This window comes from Eubalaena glacialis, chromosome 14, assembly GCF_028564815.1.
Source record: "Eubalaena glacialis isolate mEubGla1 chromosome 14, mEubGla1.1.hap2.+ XY, whole genome shotgun sequence".
Taxonomy (NCBI): Eukaryota; Metazoa; Chordata; class Mammalia; order Artiodactyla; family Balaenidae; genus Eubalaena; species Eubalaena glacialis.
In genome coordinates this window covers 38,050,905-38,066,789 of record NC_083729.1, presented here as the reverse complement: position 1 = coordinate 38,066,789, position 15,885 = coordinate 38,050,905, and the positions used below count along the sequence as shown (strand labels likewise).

Below are 15,885 nucleotides of genomic sequence, written 5' to 3'. Positions count from 1 at the left end.
ACCAACAAATAGTCATTCAGATACTGCAGTTCATCAATTCTAATATGCATATTTTTTCACATTTTAACACTCTGATAGTAGGATGCATCTTCCAATTAATGATGTCCTCTGGTTGCTGTTGGCCCTGTGGCAAATCATGGTGTAGCGTCTGCGTGAATTTGATTGTGAGTCCTGGAGACATGGCTGAACTGCAGACTCTTCACTGTTCTAGTCAATAAACTATTGAACAATGAAACATTTAAGGACCTTTAAGGAAAAGTAGGAGTTTTGTTTCTGTCTAAAATCTCTTGTGTTGAGATTAAGGTAGGACTACAGAATGAGCATCTGACAGCTTGAAAGAAAATCTCAGAAACTATAGAGTATTACTCTTTTAAGAAATGCTGCATTATCTAGGTGCTCAGTAGCATAAAAGATAAAATGGGTGGAAGAATTTGGACATCTATGACTCTGACTTTAAAAAGTGATACAGAAAAGTTGAATGTTTAATGTGAAGAATTTTAGGAATACCTTAATCAGATTAAATTGCTTATATTTTCCGTTTTGTCTATGCATGATATATGATTTTAAAACTTTCTAAATAAGTCTAAAAGAGTTTTTATAAAACAAAAATTCTGAGTAACAAGAAAGCATTGTGTCATGCTTTAATTGGTAGTATATCTTCTTTCTTAGTGGTATATAAAATAATGGTGCTTCTTATAAGCAATAGTATCTTCAGTTTCATGAAATAAGAGAGTTTGGTTTACTGTCAAATTTACTGAGTATTCGTGTTCTGCTTCCTATTATAATTCACTCTCTCCTCTTAAGAACAACTAAGGGACAGAATACATATGCAAGTGAAGATAAGACTACAAAGCAGTGCGTGAATGATAGTGACCAGTATGGCTCAAAGTGTGCTCCCAGAACCAACAGCAACAACATTACCGGGGAGCTTCTTAGAATGCAAATTCTCAGGCCCCACCTCAGACCCACTGAATCAAAGACTCTGGATGTGGGGCCCAGCAACCTGTGTTTTAACAAACCCTGCAGGTGATTTTGATGGCAAGCTATAGTTTGAGAACCCCTGCTCTGGCAGAATTTCACAAAAGGGAAAAATACTGGTGCTGTTATATTTGAGTCAAGTGTATGAGTAATTTAGAGAGTAAGAACAGATTCCTTAAGTTCAGCTCAATTACATTGGCTAACAATGTGTCTAAAAGAAATGAAGAAATTTACTTTGCTGTGTCTCAGCCTGCTACCAGTAGCATAGGCAAAGGGACTAGTCCAAGAACTGCATGTTCTTTACTTTTTTTTTTTTTTGGCAGTGTAACATAACTTTGTTGTTTTTTTTTTAATTTTTGATTTTTATTTTATTTATTTTTTTATACAGCAGGTCCTTATTAGTCATCAGTTTTATACACATCAGTGTATACATGTCAATCCCAATTTCCCAATTCATCACACCCCCACCCCCACCCCACCCCCGCTGCTTTTCCCCCTTGGTGTCCATACGTTTGTTCTCTACATCTGTGTCTCAACTTCTGCCCTGCAAACCGGTTCATCTATACCATTTTTCTAGGTTCCACATACATGCGTTAATATACGATATTTGTTTTTCTCTTTCTGACTTACTTCACTCTGTATGACAGTCTCTAGATCCATCCACATCTCAACAAATGACCCAATTTTGTTCCTTTTTATGGCTGAGTCATATTCCATTGTATATATGTACCACATCTTCTTTATCCATTCGTCAGTCGATGGGCATTTAGGTTGCTTCCATGTCCTGGCTATTGTAAATAGTGCTGCAATGAGCATAGGGGTGCATGTGTCTTTTTGGATTGGGTATTTGCCCAATTTGGGTATTTGTCTGGGTATTTGCCCAGTAGTGGGATTGCTGGATCATATGGTAATTCTATTTTTAGTTTTTTAAGGAACCTCCATACTGTTCTCCATAGTGGCTGTATCAATTTACATTCCCACCAACAGTGCAAGAGGGTTCCCTTTTCTCCACCCTCTGCAGCATTTGTTGTTTGTAGATTTTCTGATGATGCCCATTCTAACTGGTGTGAGGTGATACCTCATTGTAGTTTTGATTTGCATTTCTCTAATAATTAGTGATGTTGAGCATCTTTTCATGTGCTTCTTGGCCATCTGTATGTCTTCTTTGGAGAAATGTCTATTTAGGTCTTCTGCCCATTTTTGGATTGGGTTGTTGGTTTCTTTAATATTGAGCTGCATGAGCTGTTTATATATTTTGGAGATTAATCCTTTATCCGTTGATTCATTTGCAAATATTTTCTTCCATTCTGAGGGTTGTCCTTTCGTCTTGTTTATGGTTTCCTTTGCTGTGCAAAAGCTTTGAAGTTTCATTAGGTCCCATTTGTTTATTTTTGTTTTTATTTCCATTACTCTAGGAGGTGGATCAAAAAAGATCTTGCTGTGATTTATGTCAAAGAGTGTTCTTCCTGTGTTTTCCTCTAAGAGTTTTATAGTGTCTGGTCTTACATTTAGGTCTCAACTCCATTTGGAGTTTATTTTTGTGTATAGTGTTAGGGAGTAATTCCATTCTTTTACATGTAGCTGTCCAGTTTTCCCAGCACCACTTATTGAAGAGGCTGTCTTTTCTCCATTGTATATCCTTGCCTCCTTTGTCATAGATTAGTTGACCATAGGTGCGTGGGTTTATCTCTGGGCTTTCTATCTTGTTCCATTGATCTATGTTTCTGTTTTTGTGCCAGTACCATATTGTCTTGATTACTGTAGCTTTGTAGTATAGTCTGAAGTCAGGGAGTCTGATTCCTCCAGCTCCGTTTTTTTCCCTCAAGACCACTTTGGCTATTTGGGATCTTTTGTGCCTCCGTACAAATTTTAAGATTTTTTGTTCTAGTTCCGTAAAAAATGCCATTGGTAATTTGATAGGGATTGCATTGAATCTGTAGATTGCTTTGGGTAGTATAGTCATTTTCACAATATTGATTCTTCCAATCCAAGAACATGGTATATCTCTCCATCTGTTTGTATCATCTTTAATTTCTTTCATCAGTGTCTTATAGTTTTCTGCATACAGGTCTTTTGTCTCCCTAGGTAGGTTTATTCCTAGGTATTTTATTCTTTTTGTTGCAATGGTAAATGGGAGTGTTTCCTTAATTTCTCTTTCAGATTTTTCATCATTAGTGTATAGGAATGCAAGAGATTTCTGTGCATTAATTTTGTGTCCTGCAACTTTGCCAAATTCATTGATTAGCTCTAGTAGTTTTCTGGTGGCATCTTTAGCATTCTCTATGTATAGTATCATGTCATCTGCAAACAGTGACAGTTTTACTTCTTCTTTTCTGATTTGTATTCCTTTTATTTCTTCTTCTTCTCTGATTGCTGTGGCTAGGACTTCCAAAACTATGTTGAATAATATTGGTGAGGGTGGACATCCTTGTCTTGTTCCTGATCTTAGAGGAAATGCTCTCAGTTTTTCACCATTGAGAATGATGTTTGCTGTGGGTTTGTCGTATATGGCCTTTACTATGTTGAGGTAGGTTCCCTCTATGCCCACTTTCTGGAGAGTTTTTATCATAAATGGGTGTTGAATTTTGTCAAAAGCTTTTTCTGCATCTATTGAGATGATCATATGGTTTTTCTTCTTCAGTTTCTTAATATGGTGTATCACATTGATTGATTTGCGTATATTGAAGAATCCTTGCATCCTTGGGATAAATCCCACTTGATCATAGTGTATGATCCTTTTAATGTGTTGTTGGATTCTGTTTGCTAGTATTTTGTTGAGGAATTTTGCATCTATATTCATCAGTGATATTGGTCTGTAATTTTCTTTTCTTGTAGTATCTTTTTCTGGTTTTGGTATCAGGGTGATGGTGGCCTCATAGAATGAGTTTGGGAGTGTTCCTTCCTCTGCAATTTTTGAAGATTTTGAGAAGGATGGGTGTTAGCTCTTCTCTAAATATTTCATAGAATTCACCTGTGAAGCCATCTGGTCCTGGACTTTTGTTTGTTGGAAGATTTTTAATCACAGTTTCAATTTCATTACTTGTGATTGGTCTGTTCATACTTTCTATTTCTTCCTGGTTCAGTCTTGGAAGGTTATACCTTTCTAAGAATTTGTCCATTTCTTCCAGGTTGTCCATTTTATTGGCATAGAGTTGCTTGTAGTAGTCTTTTAGGATGCTTTGTATTTCTGCGGTGTCTGTTGTAACTTCTCCTTTTTCATTTCTAATTTTATTGATTTGAATCCTCTCCCTCTTTTTCTTGATGAGCCTGGCTAATGGTTTATCAATTTTGTTTATCTTCTCAAAGAACCAGCTTTTAGTTGTATTGATCTTTGCTGTTGTTTTTCTTTGTTTCTATTTCATTTATTTCTGCTCTGATCTTTATGATTTCTTTCCTTCTGCTAACTTTGGGTTTTGTTTGTTCTTCTTTCTCTAGTTCTTTTAGGTGTAAGGTTAGTGTAAGATTACACTAACCTTAGTGTAGTGTAAGATTGTTTATTTGAGATTTTTCTTGTTTCTTGAGGTAGGCTTGTATAGCTATAAACTTCCCTCTTAGAACTGCTTTTGCTGCATCCCATAGGTTTTGGATCATCGTGTTTTCATTGTCATTTGTCTCTAGATAGTTTTTGATTTCCTCTTTGATTTCTTCAGTGATGTCTTGGTTATTTAGTAACGTATTGTTTAGCCTCCATGTGTTTGTGTTTTTTACGTTTTTTTCCCTTTCATTGATTTCTAATCTCATAGCATTGTGGTCAGAAAAGATGCTTGATATGATTTCAGTTTTCTTAAATTTACTGAGGCTTGATTTGTGACCCAAGATGTGATCTATCCTGGAGAATGTTCCGTGCACACTTGAGAAGAAAGTGTAATCTGCTGTTTTTGGATGGAATGTCCTATAAATATCAATTAAATCTATCTGGTCTTTGGTGTCATTTACAGCTTCTGTTTCCTTATTTGTTTTCATTTTGGATGATCTGTCCACTGGTTAAAGTGAGGTGTTAAAGTCCCCTACTATTATTGTGTTACTGTCGATTTCCCCTTTTGTGGCTGTTAGCATTTGCCTTATGTATTGAGGTGCTTCTATGTTGGGTGCATAAATATTTACAATTCTTATATCTTCCTCTTGGATTGATCCTTTGATCATTATGTAGTGTCCTTCTTTGTCTCTTGTAATAGTCTTTATTTTAAAGTCAATTTTGTCTGGTATGAGAATTGCTACTCCAGCTTTCTTTTCATTTCCATTTGCATGGAATATCTTTTTCCATCCCCTCACTTTCCGTCTGTATGTGTCCCTAGGTCTGAAGTGGGTCTCTTGTAGACAGCATATAGATGGGTCTTGTTTTTGTATCCATTCAGCAAGCCTATGTCTTTTGGTTGGAGCATTTAATCCATTCACGTTTAAGGTAATTATCGATATGTATGTTCCTATGACCATTTTCTTAATTGTTTTGGGTTTGGTTTCATAGGTCCTTTTCTTCTCTTGTGTTTCCCAGTTAGAGAAGTTCCTTTAGCGTTTGTTGTAGAGCTGGTTTGGTGGTGCTGAATTCTCTTAGCTTTTGCTTGTCTGTAAAGCTTTTGATTTCTCCATCGAATCTGAATGAGATCCTTGCTGGGTAGAGTAATCTTGGTTGTAGGTTCTTCCCTTTCATCACTTTAAGTATATCATGCCACTCCCTTCTGGCTTGTAGAATTTCTGCTGAGAAATCAGCTGTTAACCTTATGGGAGTTCCCTTGTATGTTATTTGTCGTTTTTCCCTTGCTGCTTTCAATAATTTTTCTTTGTCTTTAATTTTTGCCAATTTGATTACTATGTGTCTCGGTGTATTTCACCTTGGGTTTATCCTGTATGGGACTCTCTGTGCTTCCTGGACTTAGGTAGCTATTTCCTTTCCCACGTTAGGGAACTTTTCGACTATAGTCTCTTCAAATATTTTCTCTGGTCCTTTCTCTCTCTCTTTTCCTTCTGGGTCCCCTATAATGCGAATGTTGTTGCGTTTAATGTTGTCCCAGAGGTGTCTTAGGCTGTCTTCATTTCTTTTCCTTCTTTTTTATTTATTCTGTTCCACAGCAGTGAATTCCACCATTCTGTCTTCCAGGTCACTTATCCGTTCTGCCTCAGTTATTCTGCTATTGATTCCTTCTAGTGTAGTTTTCATTTCAGTTATTGTATTATTCATCTCTGTTTGTTTGTTCTTTAATTCTTTTAGGTCTTTGTTAAACATTTCTTGCATCTTCTCGATCTTTGCCTCCATTCTTTTTCCGAGGTCTGGATCATCTTCACTGTCATTATTCTGAATTCTTTTTTTGGAAGGTTGCCCACCTCCACTTCATTTAGTTGTTATTCTGGGGTTTTATCTTGTTCCTTCATCTGGTACATAGCCCTCTGCCTTTTCATCTTGTCTGTCTTTTTGTGAATGTGGTTTTTTGCATGTTCTTTACTTTTGATTCATATTTGATCTTTGTCTTTTCAGCACGATGTGTCTCAGACTCTACTCAAGGCAACACTGGATAGTGTTGTAGAAGAATGTGTCAGCTTTGTGGGAGTGGATATTAACATCTGTTCAGAAGTTTTGTTAAGGTGAGACAAGAAGTCTGTGGCTGAAGATCACAGAATCTTGAGTTTTACTGGCTATCCAGTTCAAACTCAGCTAGAGCAAGGGGACACGTGTATAAAGTTGTCAAGTATAGAAAATCTATGAGTTCATACATTGCTTTAGGTAATCAGTCAGAGGGGAAGAAATCATTTAAGAAAAGAATTATAACAATTCATGTTATTTTTAATACTGGAAATCTGATGTGAAGAACATATGGTAACTATCGAGTGCATTAATGTCGCTAATAGAATTTAAATTAGGTTAACATGGAAAAGAGCTGTTTCCCACCACAGGAGAGTAGATATTTTTCACTAGTTCAGTCTCTTGCTTACATCTGTCAAAGCTGGCAGTCACCAAAAGATAAATCCTGAGGGTTCAAGGTATGGTTACCATATTTTTACCTTGATTCCACAAGTCACATCTCAAAATCTTCATTGTACTGTAATCATGTCTTATATGTTCTTTTTTTTTCCCCTGTGGCTATAGAAGAGTTGCTTTTTTGTTCCTAGTCTTGCATTTATTATACAACTCTGCTGATGCAGCATGAAATTCTGTACCTCTGGAAAAAATCTGGATCTTTCTGCTTTGAAATTGGAATATCAGAAAATATCCCCTGCATTGTAAGGTGTTGCTTTTCTGCCACAGCGACAAACATTCCATAATGCCATGTATGGAATTCTGTAATAAAATTAAGATTCTGTAATTAACACCAAGCCAACTACGTAATGATAGAGTTTTTATATCATGAATAAGTACCTTTCTATAGTTCAAGTCTTTACTAATGAGAACAGGCTGATCAAAAAAATAGAATAGTACAATGCAGCTGTAGCTATTGTAACTTCTACTGCTAACCCACTTTGTAAGCTAACCAGGAATAGGCAGAATTATTACTTGATTCAGAAACACAAGGAATGTGAATAGTGTAGAGACATATGACAAGATGTAATTGCAGTTGCTTTTATGATGCAAATGTTTTATATCATTGTCTTTTCAGATGAGATCTTTTCTTTCAGTACTCTTAGAACAATTACATTGGCCACATTACTCATTTTGTTTATTTTTTTAGGCATATTGCTGGACTCAATGCCAACCGAGCCAAAAATATTATTGAATGGCGCGAGAAAAATGGGCCATTCATCAACCGAGAACAGCTGAAGAAAGTGAAAGGGCTAGGTCCAAAATCTTTCCAACAGTGTGCTGGTTTCATCAGAGTCAACCAGGATTATATTCGAACATTTTGCAGGTCATTATTGAAGTGTACACTGTCTGTTCTATTATCAACCTCCTCTCTTTCTGTTACCCATCCTTCTCACTGGCATAAATCCTAGCTGTCTATTTGTTCATTCCTTCATTCAATATGTGTCAACTGTCTAATCTTTGCTAGGTACTGGGAATACAGCAGTGAGCAAATCAACAAATTCCCTGGCCTCATGGAGTTAAATTTTAATGTATGAGACAGACAATAAATAAACTAGTAAAAATAAATAGTTTCAGATGTAATAAATGTTATAAAAATTAAAACAGAGCAATATGACACTGCCTTTGGGGAGCAATAAACTGCTTTATATGAGTTATTCATTGAAAAGATATTTGAGCTGAGTTTTGAATGAAATGAAGGAGCCAGTCACACAGGGATCAGAAGGAGGGCATTCCAGGCAGAGCAAACAGTACATGTGCAACATCCTAAGGCAGGACCAACTTTGGTGTATTCAGGAAATGAAACTAAGGCCAGTGTGATTGGAGCACCACAAGTAGGAAGGACTGGTATAAGATGAGGTAACAAAGAGGACTTCGCAAAGACCACTTCATACTGACAGCTTTTACCCTAAGCATAGTTGGGTTCCCCTGCTCCTTCCTCACTGAAAACTGGCCAAAGCATTAATTATCAGATGTGTCAATTAAGAGCTAAATCCTCGCTTTCTAATCCTGTAGCACAAATGCAAAGAAATTTGGTAAGCTTCTTAGCATTTTGTAATCATGAAAGAATGGCTTTTATGTATTTGCTTCTTTGGGACTACCTGATTCATTCATGTGTATTTTTTTCTTTTGACAAAGTTATAATAATAATTTTTTTTTTCCTGGAAAAGACTAAGGAAAAACCAGCCCCACTGGATAGTAGAATTTATTATAAAGCCATAGTAATTAAGCAGTTTGGTTTTGATGTAGAAACAGGTAGAACAGAATAGAGTCTGAAATACATCAAACCCAGAGGGAATTTAGTTTATGATAAAGGTGATAATTTCAAATAGTTGGAAAAATTGATTAATTATCCAGTAAGTAGCATTATGACAACTGGAATTTTGTATGTGTAGGAGAAGCTACAGTCTTAACCCATACCTTATACCCAAATAAATTCCAGATGGATCATACACTTAAATGGAAAAAGTAAAACTGTAAAAGTACCAGAAAAAAACATGGGTAAATTTTGCAGACCGCTGGAGTAGTGGAAGTTCTTTCTAAGTAGACCACCAAACCCAGAAGCAAAAAAAATTGGATTTCTTACTTTTTGTTTTTTCTAACACTTGGTTAGAAAATTCAAACAGTATAAAAAAGAATAAAATGAAAAGGGCACCTCAACTTGTCACTTCAAAATAATTTCCTATATATTGCTTCCTGAAAATAAATTTATGTAAATTAATAACGTATTTGTTATTTTTAAATGCATAGAGAAGGAGTCATGCTATACAACTATTTGAAACTTGTTTTATTAGTTTCAGTAATATATCTTGGATCTCTTTCCAAATATTACATATTGATTTATATATTTATATCATTATATATAAATTATCATTTATATATAATGCCTGCACAGTAATTTATAGATGGACTATAATTTAATCTAATCAGTGCCCTGTTGATGAACATTTGGGTTGTTTTAAAGCCTTAAATTTTTTCAACTGGTAATGAAGGACTTGAAGATTCGTAACTATTATATCTACTTGATAGGTCATACTGTTATTCAGAATGACTCTTGCTATCTCATTGAATGTTTTTTACTTTGAAATCTGTTTTGTTTGCTGGCATTGTTGCTATATCTGCCTTTTCAGAATATGCTTGGTATTTTTTATTTTCAAACTTTCTATGACATTCAATTTTTTATGACTCTTATAAACAAATAGATTTTCTAGGTTTGCTCAGTCTTATTAATACATTCACATTTATTATATTTATTGATGTGTTTGGACTTGATCTTCCATCTTATTTTATATTTTCTCTTCATGCCTTCTGATTCTTTTCCTTTCATGCTGTTTGTTGGATTTATCAGTTAACACGTTTTCTCCCTGTTTCTCTTCTTGTCTTCCTTACTCATCTTTATCTCCTCTTAGTGATTTCAGCTTGTATATCTTACTTTTACTCTTCTGGTGATTATCTTTAAATTTGATTTGGATTGGTCTCTGGAGTTAATAGGTTTCTCTGTCCTCCTCCTGGAGAAGACTAGAACCTTAGGTCTCTTTACCGATCTTCCTCCCTTCAACACTATGTGCTATGGTGAGATGATCTGGGATTTTAGTTTCAGACTGTGTCCTTTTAATATATTTTCTACATTATTCATGAGCAGTTATTTAACCTAATAATTTTTTAATGGTTTCTGTGCTCATCACTGTTTCTTGTAGCCCACATTATCATTTTTCGTGAATTCATTGTTTTTGCTGGAGTATATACTTAAACTCTTTTCAGAGAGGGTATATTATATGGGTTGTACTTCAGTCCTTACATGTCTGAAAATGATTTTAATTTGAATGCTACTTTGGCTAGGTATATGATTCTAGATTCAAAATCATTTTGTCTCAGACTTTTAAAATATTATTCCACTGTGTTCTGGCATCTGATGTTTGTCAGTGAGAAAACTGATGCCAGTTTGATTCTAGTTCCTTTCAATAATCTGTTTTATTTTTCTCTCTTAATTTTAAAAATTATATTCTAAAGTTTCCCCATGATATGTCAAAATGTCTTTTTCATTCTTTTCCCATTCATTCTATTTTATACTCAGTAGATTCCTTTGGGGAGCTTTTTCTTCACCTCTGAGAAATCACCTTCTCCTCCTTATTTAATTAATTTTCCTCCATTTCTCTCTGTTCTCTCCTAGAATGCCAGTTATACAGGCAGAATCACTTAAGAATGTTTTTGGCTTTAAGTAACAGAAAACCCTATTAACAGTGTTTAAACTAAGTGGTAATTTCTGTGAAGTGAATGGTCAGAATCTGGTTGCTGTTTGTGTATATTTGTATGGCAGAGAAATAAGCACATTTTTAATTAAAGACTCTTTTCTGCCCACCCCCTAACCCTCCCCCGCCCCGCCCCACCCCATATGTTGTTTTGAATGGTTACAGTCGTCAGCAAACTGAATCTGCAGGCGAAATGCAGGGAGTTGCTGTGGCATCTTCAGCAGGTGTTGAAGTCACAAATGAGAAGCAAGGCAAGAAGAAGAGCAAAACTGCAGTGAATGCTGTACTAAAGCCAAATCCTTTGGACCAAACTTGTATTCACCCGGAATCATATGACATAGCGATGAGGTAAGTCTGAGGCCCATGTAAGGGTTTTCTGTGCCCAGAGTGAGTTCTCTACAGCAAATGGCCTTTGTTTTGGCATAATGGAGACTTTAAAAATATGACCATGTTTAACATGACAACATTTTTCAGAAGTTCCACATTGCTGAGTTATGTGGCACATTATTTTATTTCAGTGAGGAATGAAACCATTATTCCTGGAACAATGTCAAGCTCATAAACCCTGGTCCTAATGGTGAAGTGTGTGTAATGGAAATAGCATGGCACTCTCCTCTGTTTGTTTTGGAAATTAACAAGACACAAATGACTAGCACCTGGCTTAAAGCTTGTGCTTATCTAAAGATAAAGCCCTTTAGTAAACAGCCAACTCTCAGATTTCTTAAGAAATGTTGCCCTGCTTAGTTATTATAGAGTTTAAGAAATGATGTACTTTTAATGAGCATGCATTAATTAACACAGGGGGAGGTTTGAGTACAAGGGAAAGTTTAATATTAGACATTAAAAGAGAAAACTTTGATACCACATTTGATTAGTTCAAAATTAATTAGTTCAAAAACCGTGACTTCCTACATAACTAAATATTTTAAGGCTTTTAGTGAATTAAATGACAGTGAGTTTAAAAATAGTGGATATTTTAATTTTCATTGAATCTAAAGTAAGATTTTTAACTTGTTTTAAAAATAATTTATATTTGATTATTTTAAGAAATATAATTGTAATTTCTTTTAAAAATGTTTAAGATCGTAAAGACTACTACACATTATAGAAAACTTAGAAAATAAAAAAAGGAAGTAAAAAATAATATTCTGTCAACATCAAAAGCAGTCGTATCTGTTTTTCTCCCAACATTTTATTATGAAAAAATTTAACATAGAGAAAAGTTGAAAAAAAATTTTGCAGTGAATTCCTATATACCCACATCCAGATTTTATCATTTACATTTTACTATGCCTGTTTTTCCACTTATCTACCCATCTATTTGTCCATGAGTCTATCTCTTTTTTTATATATATTTTAAAGAAAATTGCAGACATCAACACACTGTCAGCTAATACTTTGGCATGTATATCATTAACTAGAACTCAATAATTCCTAATTTTTTTTCTTTTGAAGTAAAATTCATATACATTTTAATTATAAGTGTTCAAGAGCTGAATTTTGGCAAATAAATACCTACATCTGTGTAACCCAAACCTCTATCAAGATATAAAACATTGCCATCATCCTAGAGCATTCCCTTGTACCTCTTCCTAGAAAATCCCTGCCTAGCCTCTCAGCACTAACTATATGTTCTCATTTCTTCAGCCAAAGATTAGTTTGCCTCTTCTTGAACTTCATGTAAATGATATCACACAGTGTACTCTTTTGTATAAAGCTTCTTTCAACATGTTTATTTTTAATTCATGTTGTAACATGGATAAATATTTTTATTGCTGAATAATATGCCATTGTATAACTATACCATAGTTTATTCTCCTTATTGAAGGAAGCTTGCCTATTTCCAGTTTTTTGGTTATTCCAGTTTTTGGTTATTATGAGTAAAGCTGCTTTGAACATTCTTGTATAATTTTTTGTTGTTGACATTTTTTTTCATTTATCTTGGAAAATTACTTAGGAGAGGATTTGCTGGGTCATAAATCAGGTGAGTGTTTAGTTTTCTTAGAAACTTCTAGACTACAATCCAGTGTAGTTGTACCATTTTACACTTCACCAACAATGCTAAGAGTTTGCTTTGCCATCATTTGATGTAGTCTTTTTAATTTTAGCGATTCTAGTGTATGTGTGTATGTAGTAGCATTTCCCTGGTGACAGTGAGCACTTTTTCATGTGCTTATTAGCCATTTGTGTAGCTTCTTTTGTGAACTGTCTGTTCATATCATTTAGCCATTTTCTAATTGAGTTGTTTACCTTTTTTATTATTGAGTTGTGGGAATGTTAAAAACGTATTCTTTTTCTTTTTTAATAGATCTTTATTGGAGTATAATTGCTTCACAATACTGTGTTAGTTTCTGTTGTACACCAAAGTGAATCAGCCATATGCATACATGTGTCCCCATATTCCCTCCCTCTTGAGCCTCCCTCCCATCCTCCCTTTCCCACCCCTCTAGGTCATTGCAAAGCACCGAGCTGATCTCCCTGTGCTATGCTGCTGCTTCCTGCTAGCTATTTTACATTCGGTAGTGTATGTCGATGCTACTCACACTTCGCCCCAGCTTCCCCCTCCCACCCTGTGTCCTCAAGTCCATTCTGTATGTCTACATCTTTATTCCTGCCCTGCAACTCGGTTCATCAGTACCATTTTTTTTTTTTTTAGATTCCATATATATGCGTTAGAATACGGTTATTTGTTTTTCTCTTTCTGACTTACTTCACTCTGTATGACAGACTCTAGGTCCATCCACCTCACTAAAAATAACTCAATTTCGTTTCTTTTTACGGCTGAGTAATATTCCATTGTGTATATGTACCACATCTTCTTTATCCATTCATCTGTTGATGGACATTTAGCTTGGTTCCATGTCCTGGCTATTGTAAATAGTGCTGCAGTGAACATTGTGGTACATGTCTCTTTTTGATTTATGGTTTTCTCAGGGTATATGCCCAGTAATGGGATTGCTGGATCATATGGTAATTCTATTTTTAGTTTTTTAAGGAACCTCCGTACTGTTTTCCACAGTGGTTGTATCAGTTTACATTCCCACTAACAGTGGAGGAGGGTTTCCTTTTCACCACACCGTTTCCAGCATTTATTGTTTCTAGATTTCTTGATAATAGCCATTCTGACTGGCATGAGGTGATACCTCATTATAGTTTTGATTTGCATTTCTCTAATAATTAGTGATGTTGACCCATCTTTTCATGTGCCTCTTGGCCATCTGTATGTCTTCCTTGGTGAAATGTCTGTTTAGGTCTTCTGCCCATTTTTAATTGGATTGTTTGTTTTTTTTGATATCGAGCTTCATGAGCTGTTTATATATTTTGGAGATTAATCCTTTGTCTGTTGTTTCATTTGCAAATATTTTCTCCCATTCTGAGGGTTGTCTTTTTGTCTTGTTTATGGTTTCCTTTGCTGTGCAAAAGCTTTTAAGTTTAATTAAGTCCCATTTGTTTATTTTTGTTTTTATTTCTGTAACTCTAGGAGGTGGTTCAAAAAAGATCTTGCTGTGGTTTATGTCAGAGAGTGTATTTCCTATGTTTTCCTCTAAGCGTTTTACAGTGTCTGGTCTTACATTTAGGTCTTTAATCCATTTGGAGTTTATTTTTGTGTATGGTGTTAAGAAGTGTTCTAATTTCATTCTTTTACATGTAGCTGTCCAGTTTTCCCAGCACCACTTATTGAAGAAGCTGTCTTTTCTCCATTGTATGTTCTTGCCTCCTTTGTCATAAATTAGGTGACCATATGTGCATGGGTTTATTTCTGGGCTTTCTATCCTGTTCCATTGATCTATATTTCTGTTTTTCTGCCAGTACCATACTGTCTTGATTACTGTAGCTTTGTGGTATATTTTGAAGTTGGGGAGCCTGATTCCTCCAGCTCCGTTTTTTTTTCTCAAGATTGCTTTGGTTATTCGGGGTCTTTTGTGTTTCCATATGAATTGTAAAATTTTTTGTTCCAATTCTGTGAAGAATGCCATTGGTAGTTTGATAGGGATTGCATTGAATCTGTAGATTGCTTTGGGTAGTATAATCATTTTCACAATATTGATTTCTTCCAATCCAGAACATAGTATATTTCTCCATCTGTTTATGTCATCTTTGATTTCATTCATCAGTGTTTTATAGTTTTCTAAGTACAAGTCTTTCGCCTCCACAGGCAAGTTTTTTCCTAGATATTTTATTCTTTTTGTTGCGATGGTAAATGGGATTGTTTCCTTAATTTCTCTTTCTGATTTTTCATTGTTGGTGTATAGGAAAGCCAGAGATTTCTGTGCATTAATTTTGTATCCTACAACCTTACCAAATTCATTGTTTAGTTCTAGTAGTTTTCTGGTGGCATCTTTAGCATTCTCTATGTATAGTATCATGTCATCCACAAACAGTGACACTTTTACTTCTTTTCCAATTTGTATTCCTTTTATTTCTTTTTCTTCTCTGATTGCCGTGGCTAGGACTTCCAAAACTATGTTGAATAAGAGTGGCAAGAGTGGTCATCCTTGTCTTGTTCCTGATCTTAGTGGAAATGCTTTCAGTTTTTCACCATTGAGTATGATGCTTGCTGTGGGTTTCTCATATATGGCCTTTATTATGTTGAGGTAGGTTCCCTCTATGCCCATTTTCTGGAGAGTTTTTATTGTAAATGAGTGTTGAATTTTGTCAAAAGCTTTTTCTGCATCTGTTGAGATGATCATATGGTTTTTATTCCTTAATTTGTTAATGTGGTGTATCACATTGATTGATTTGCATATATTGAAGAATCCTTGCATACCTGGGGTAAATCCCACTTGACCATGGTGTATGATTCTTTTAATGTGTTGTTGGATTCTGTTTGCTAGTATTTTGTTGAGGATTTTTGCATCTATGTTCATCAGTGATATTGGTCTATAATTTTCTTTTTTTGTAATATCTTTTTCTGGTTTTGGTATCAGGGTGATGGTGGCTTCATAGAATGAATTTGGGAGTGTTTCTCCCTCTGCAATTTTTTGGAAGAGCTTGAGAAGGATGGGTGTTAGCTCTTCTCTAAATGTTTGATAGAATTCACCTGTGAAGCCATCTGGTCCTGGACTTCTGTTTGTTGGAAGATTTTTTATTATGGTTTCAATTTCATTACTTGTGATAGGTCTGTTTTTTTTTCTAATGCTTCCTGGT

The 15,885-nt window shown here is 35.1% G+C and overlaps 1 protein-coding gene across 1 annotated transcript in view; it reads left to right on the top strand.

The window, feature by feature from the left end:
• SRBD1 (S1 RNA binding domain 1) overlaps positions 1 to 15,885 on the top strand; it is a 228,118-nt gene that overhangs the window by 187,402 nt on the left and 24,831 nt on the right. The window contains exons 17-19 of the mRNA XM_061210587.1: positions 6,449 to 6,555; positions 7,638 to 7,814; positions 10,903 to 11,085. Of these exons, the coding sequence (XP_061066570.1) occupies positions 6,449 to 6,555; positions 7,638 to 7,814; positions 10,903 to 11,085 (467 nt within the window). The remainder of the gene's footprint in view (positions 1 to 6,448; positions 6,556 to 7,637; positions 7,815 to 10,902; positions 11,086 to 15,885) is intronic.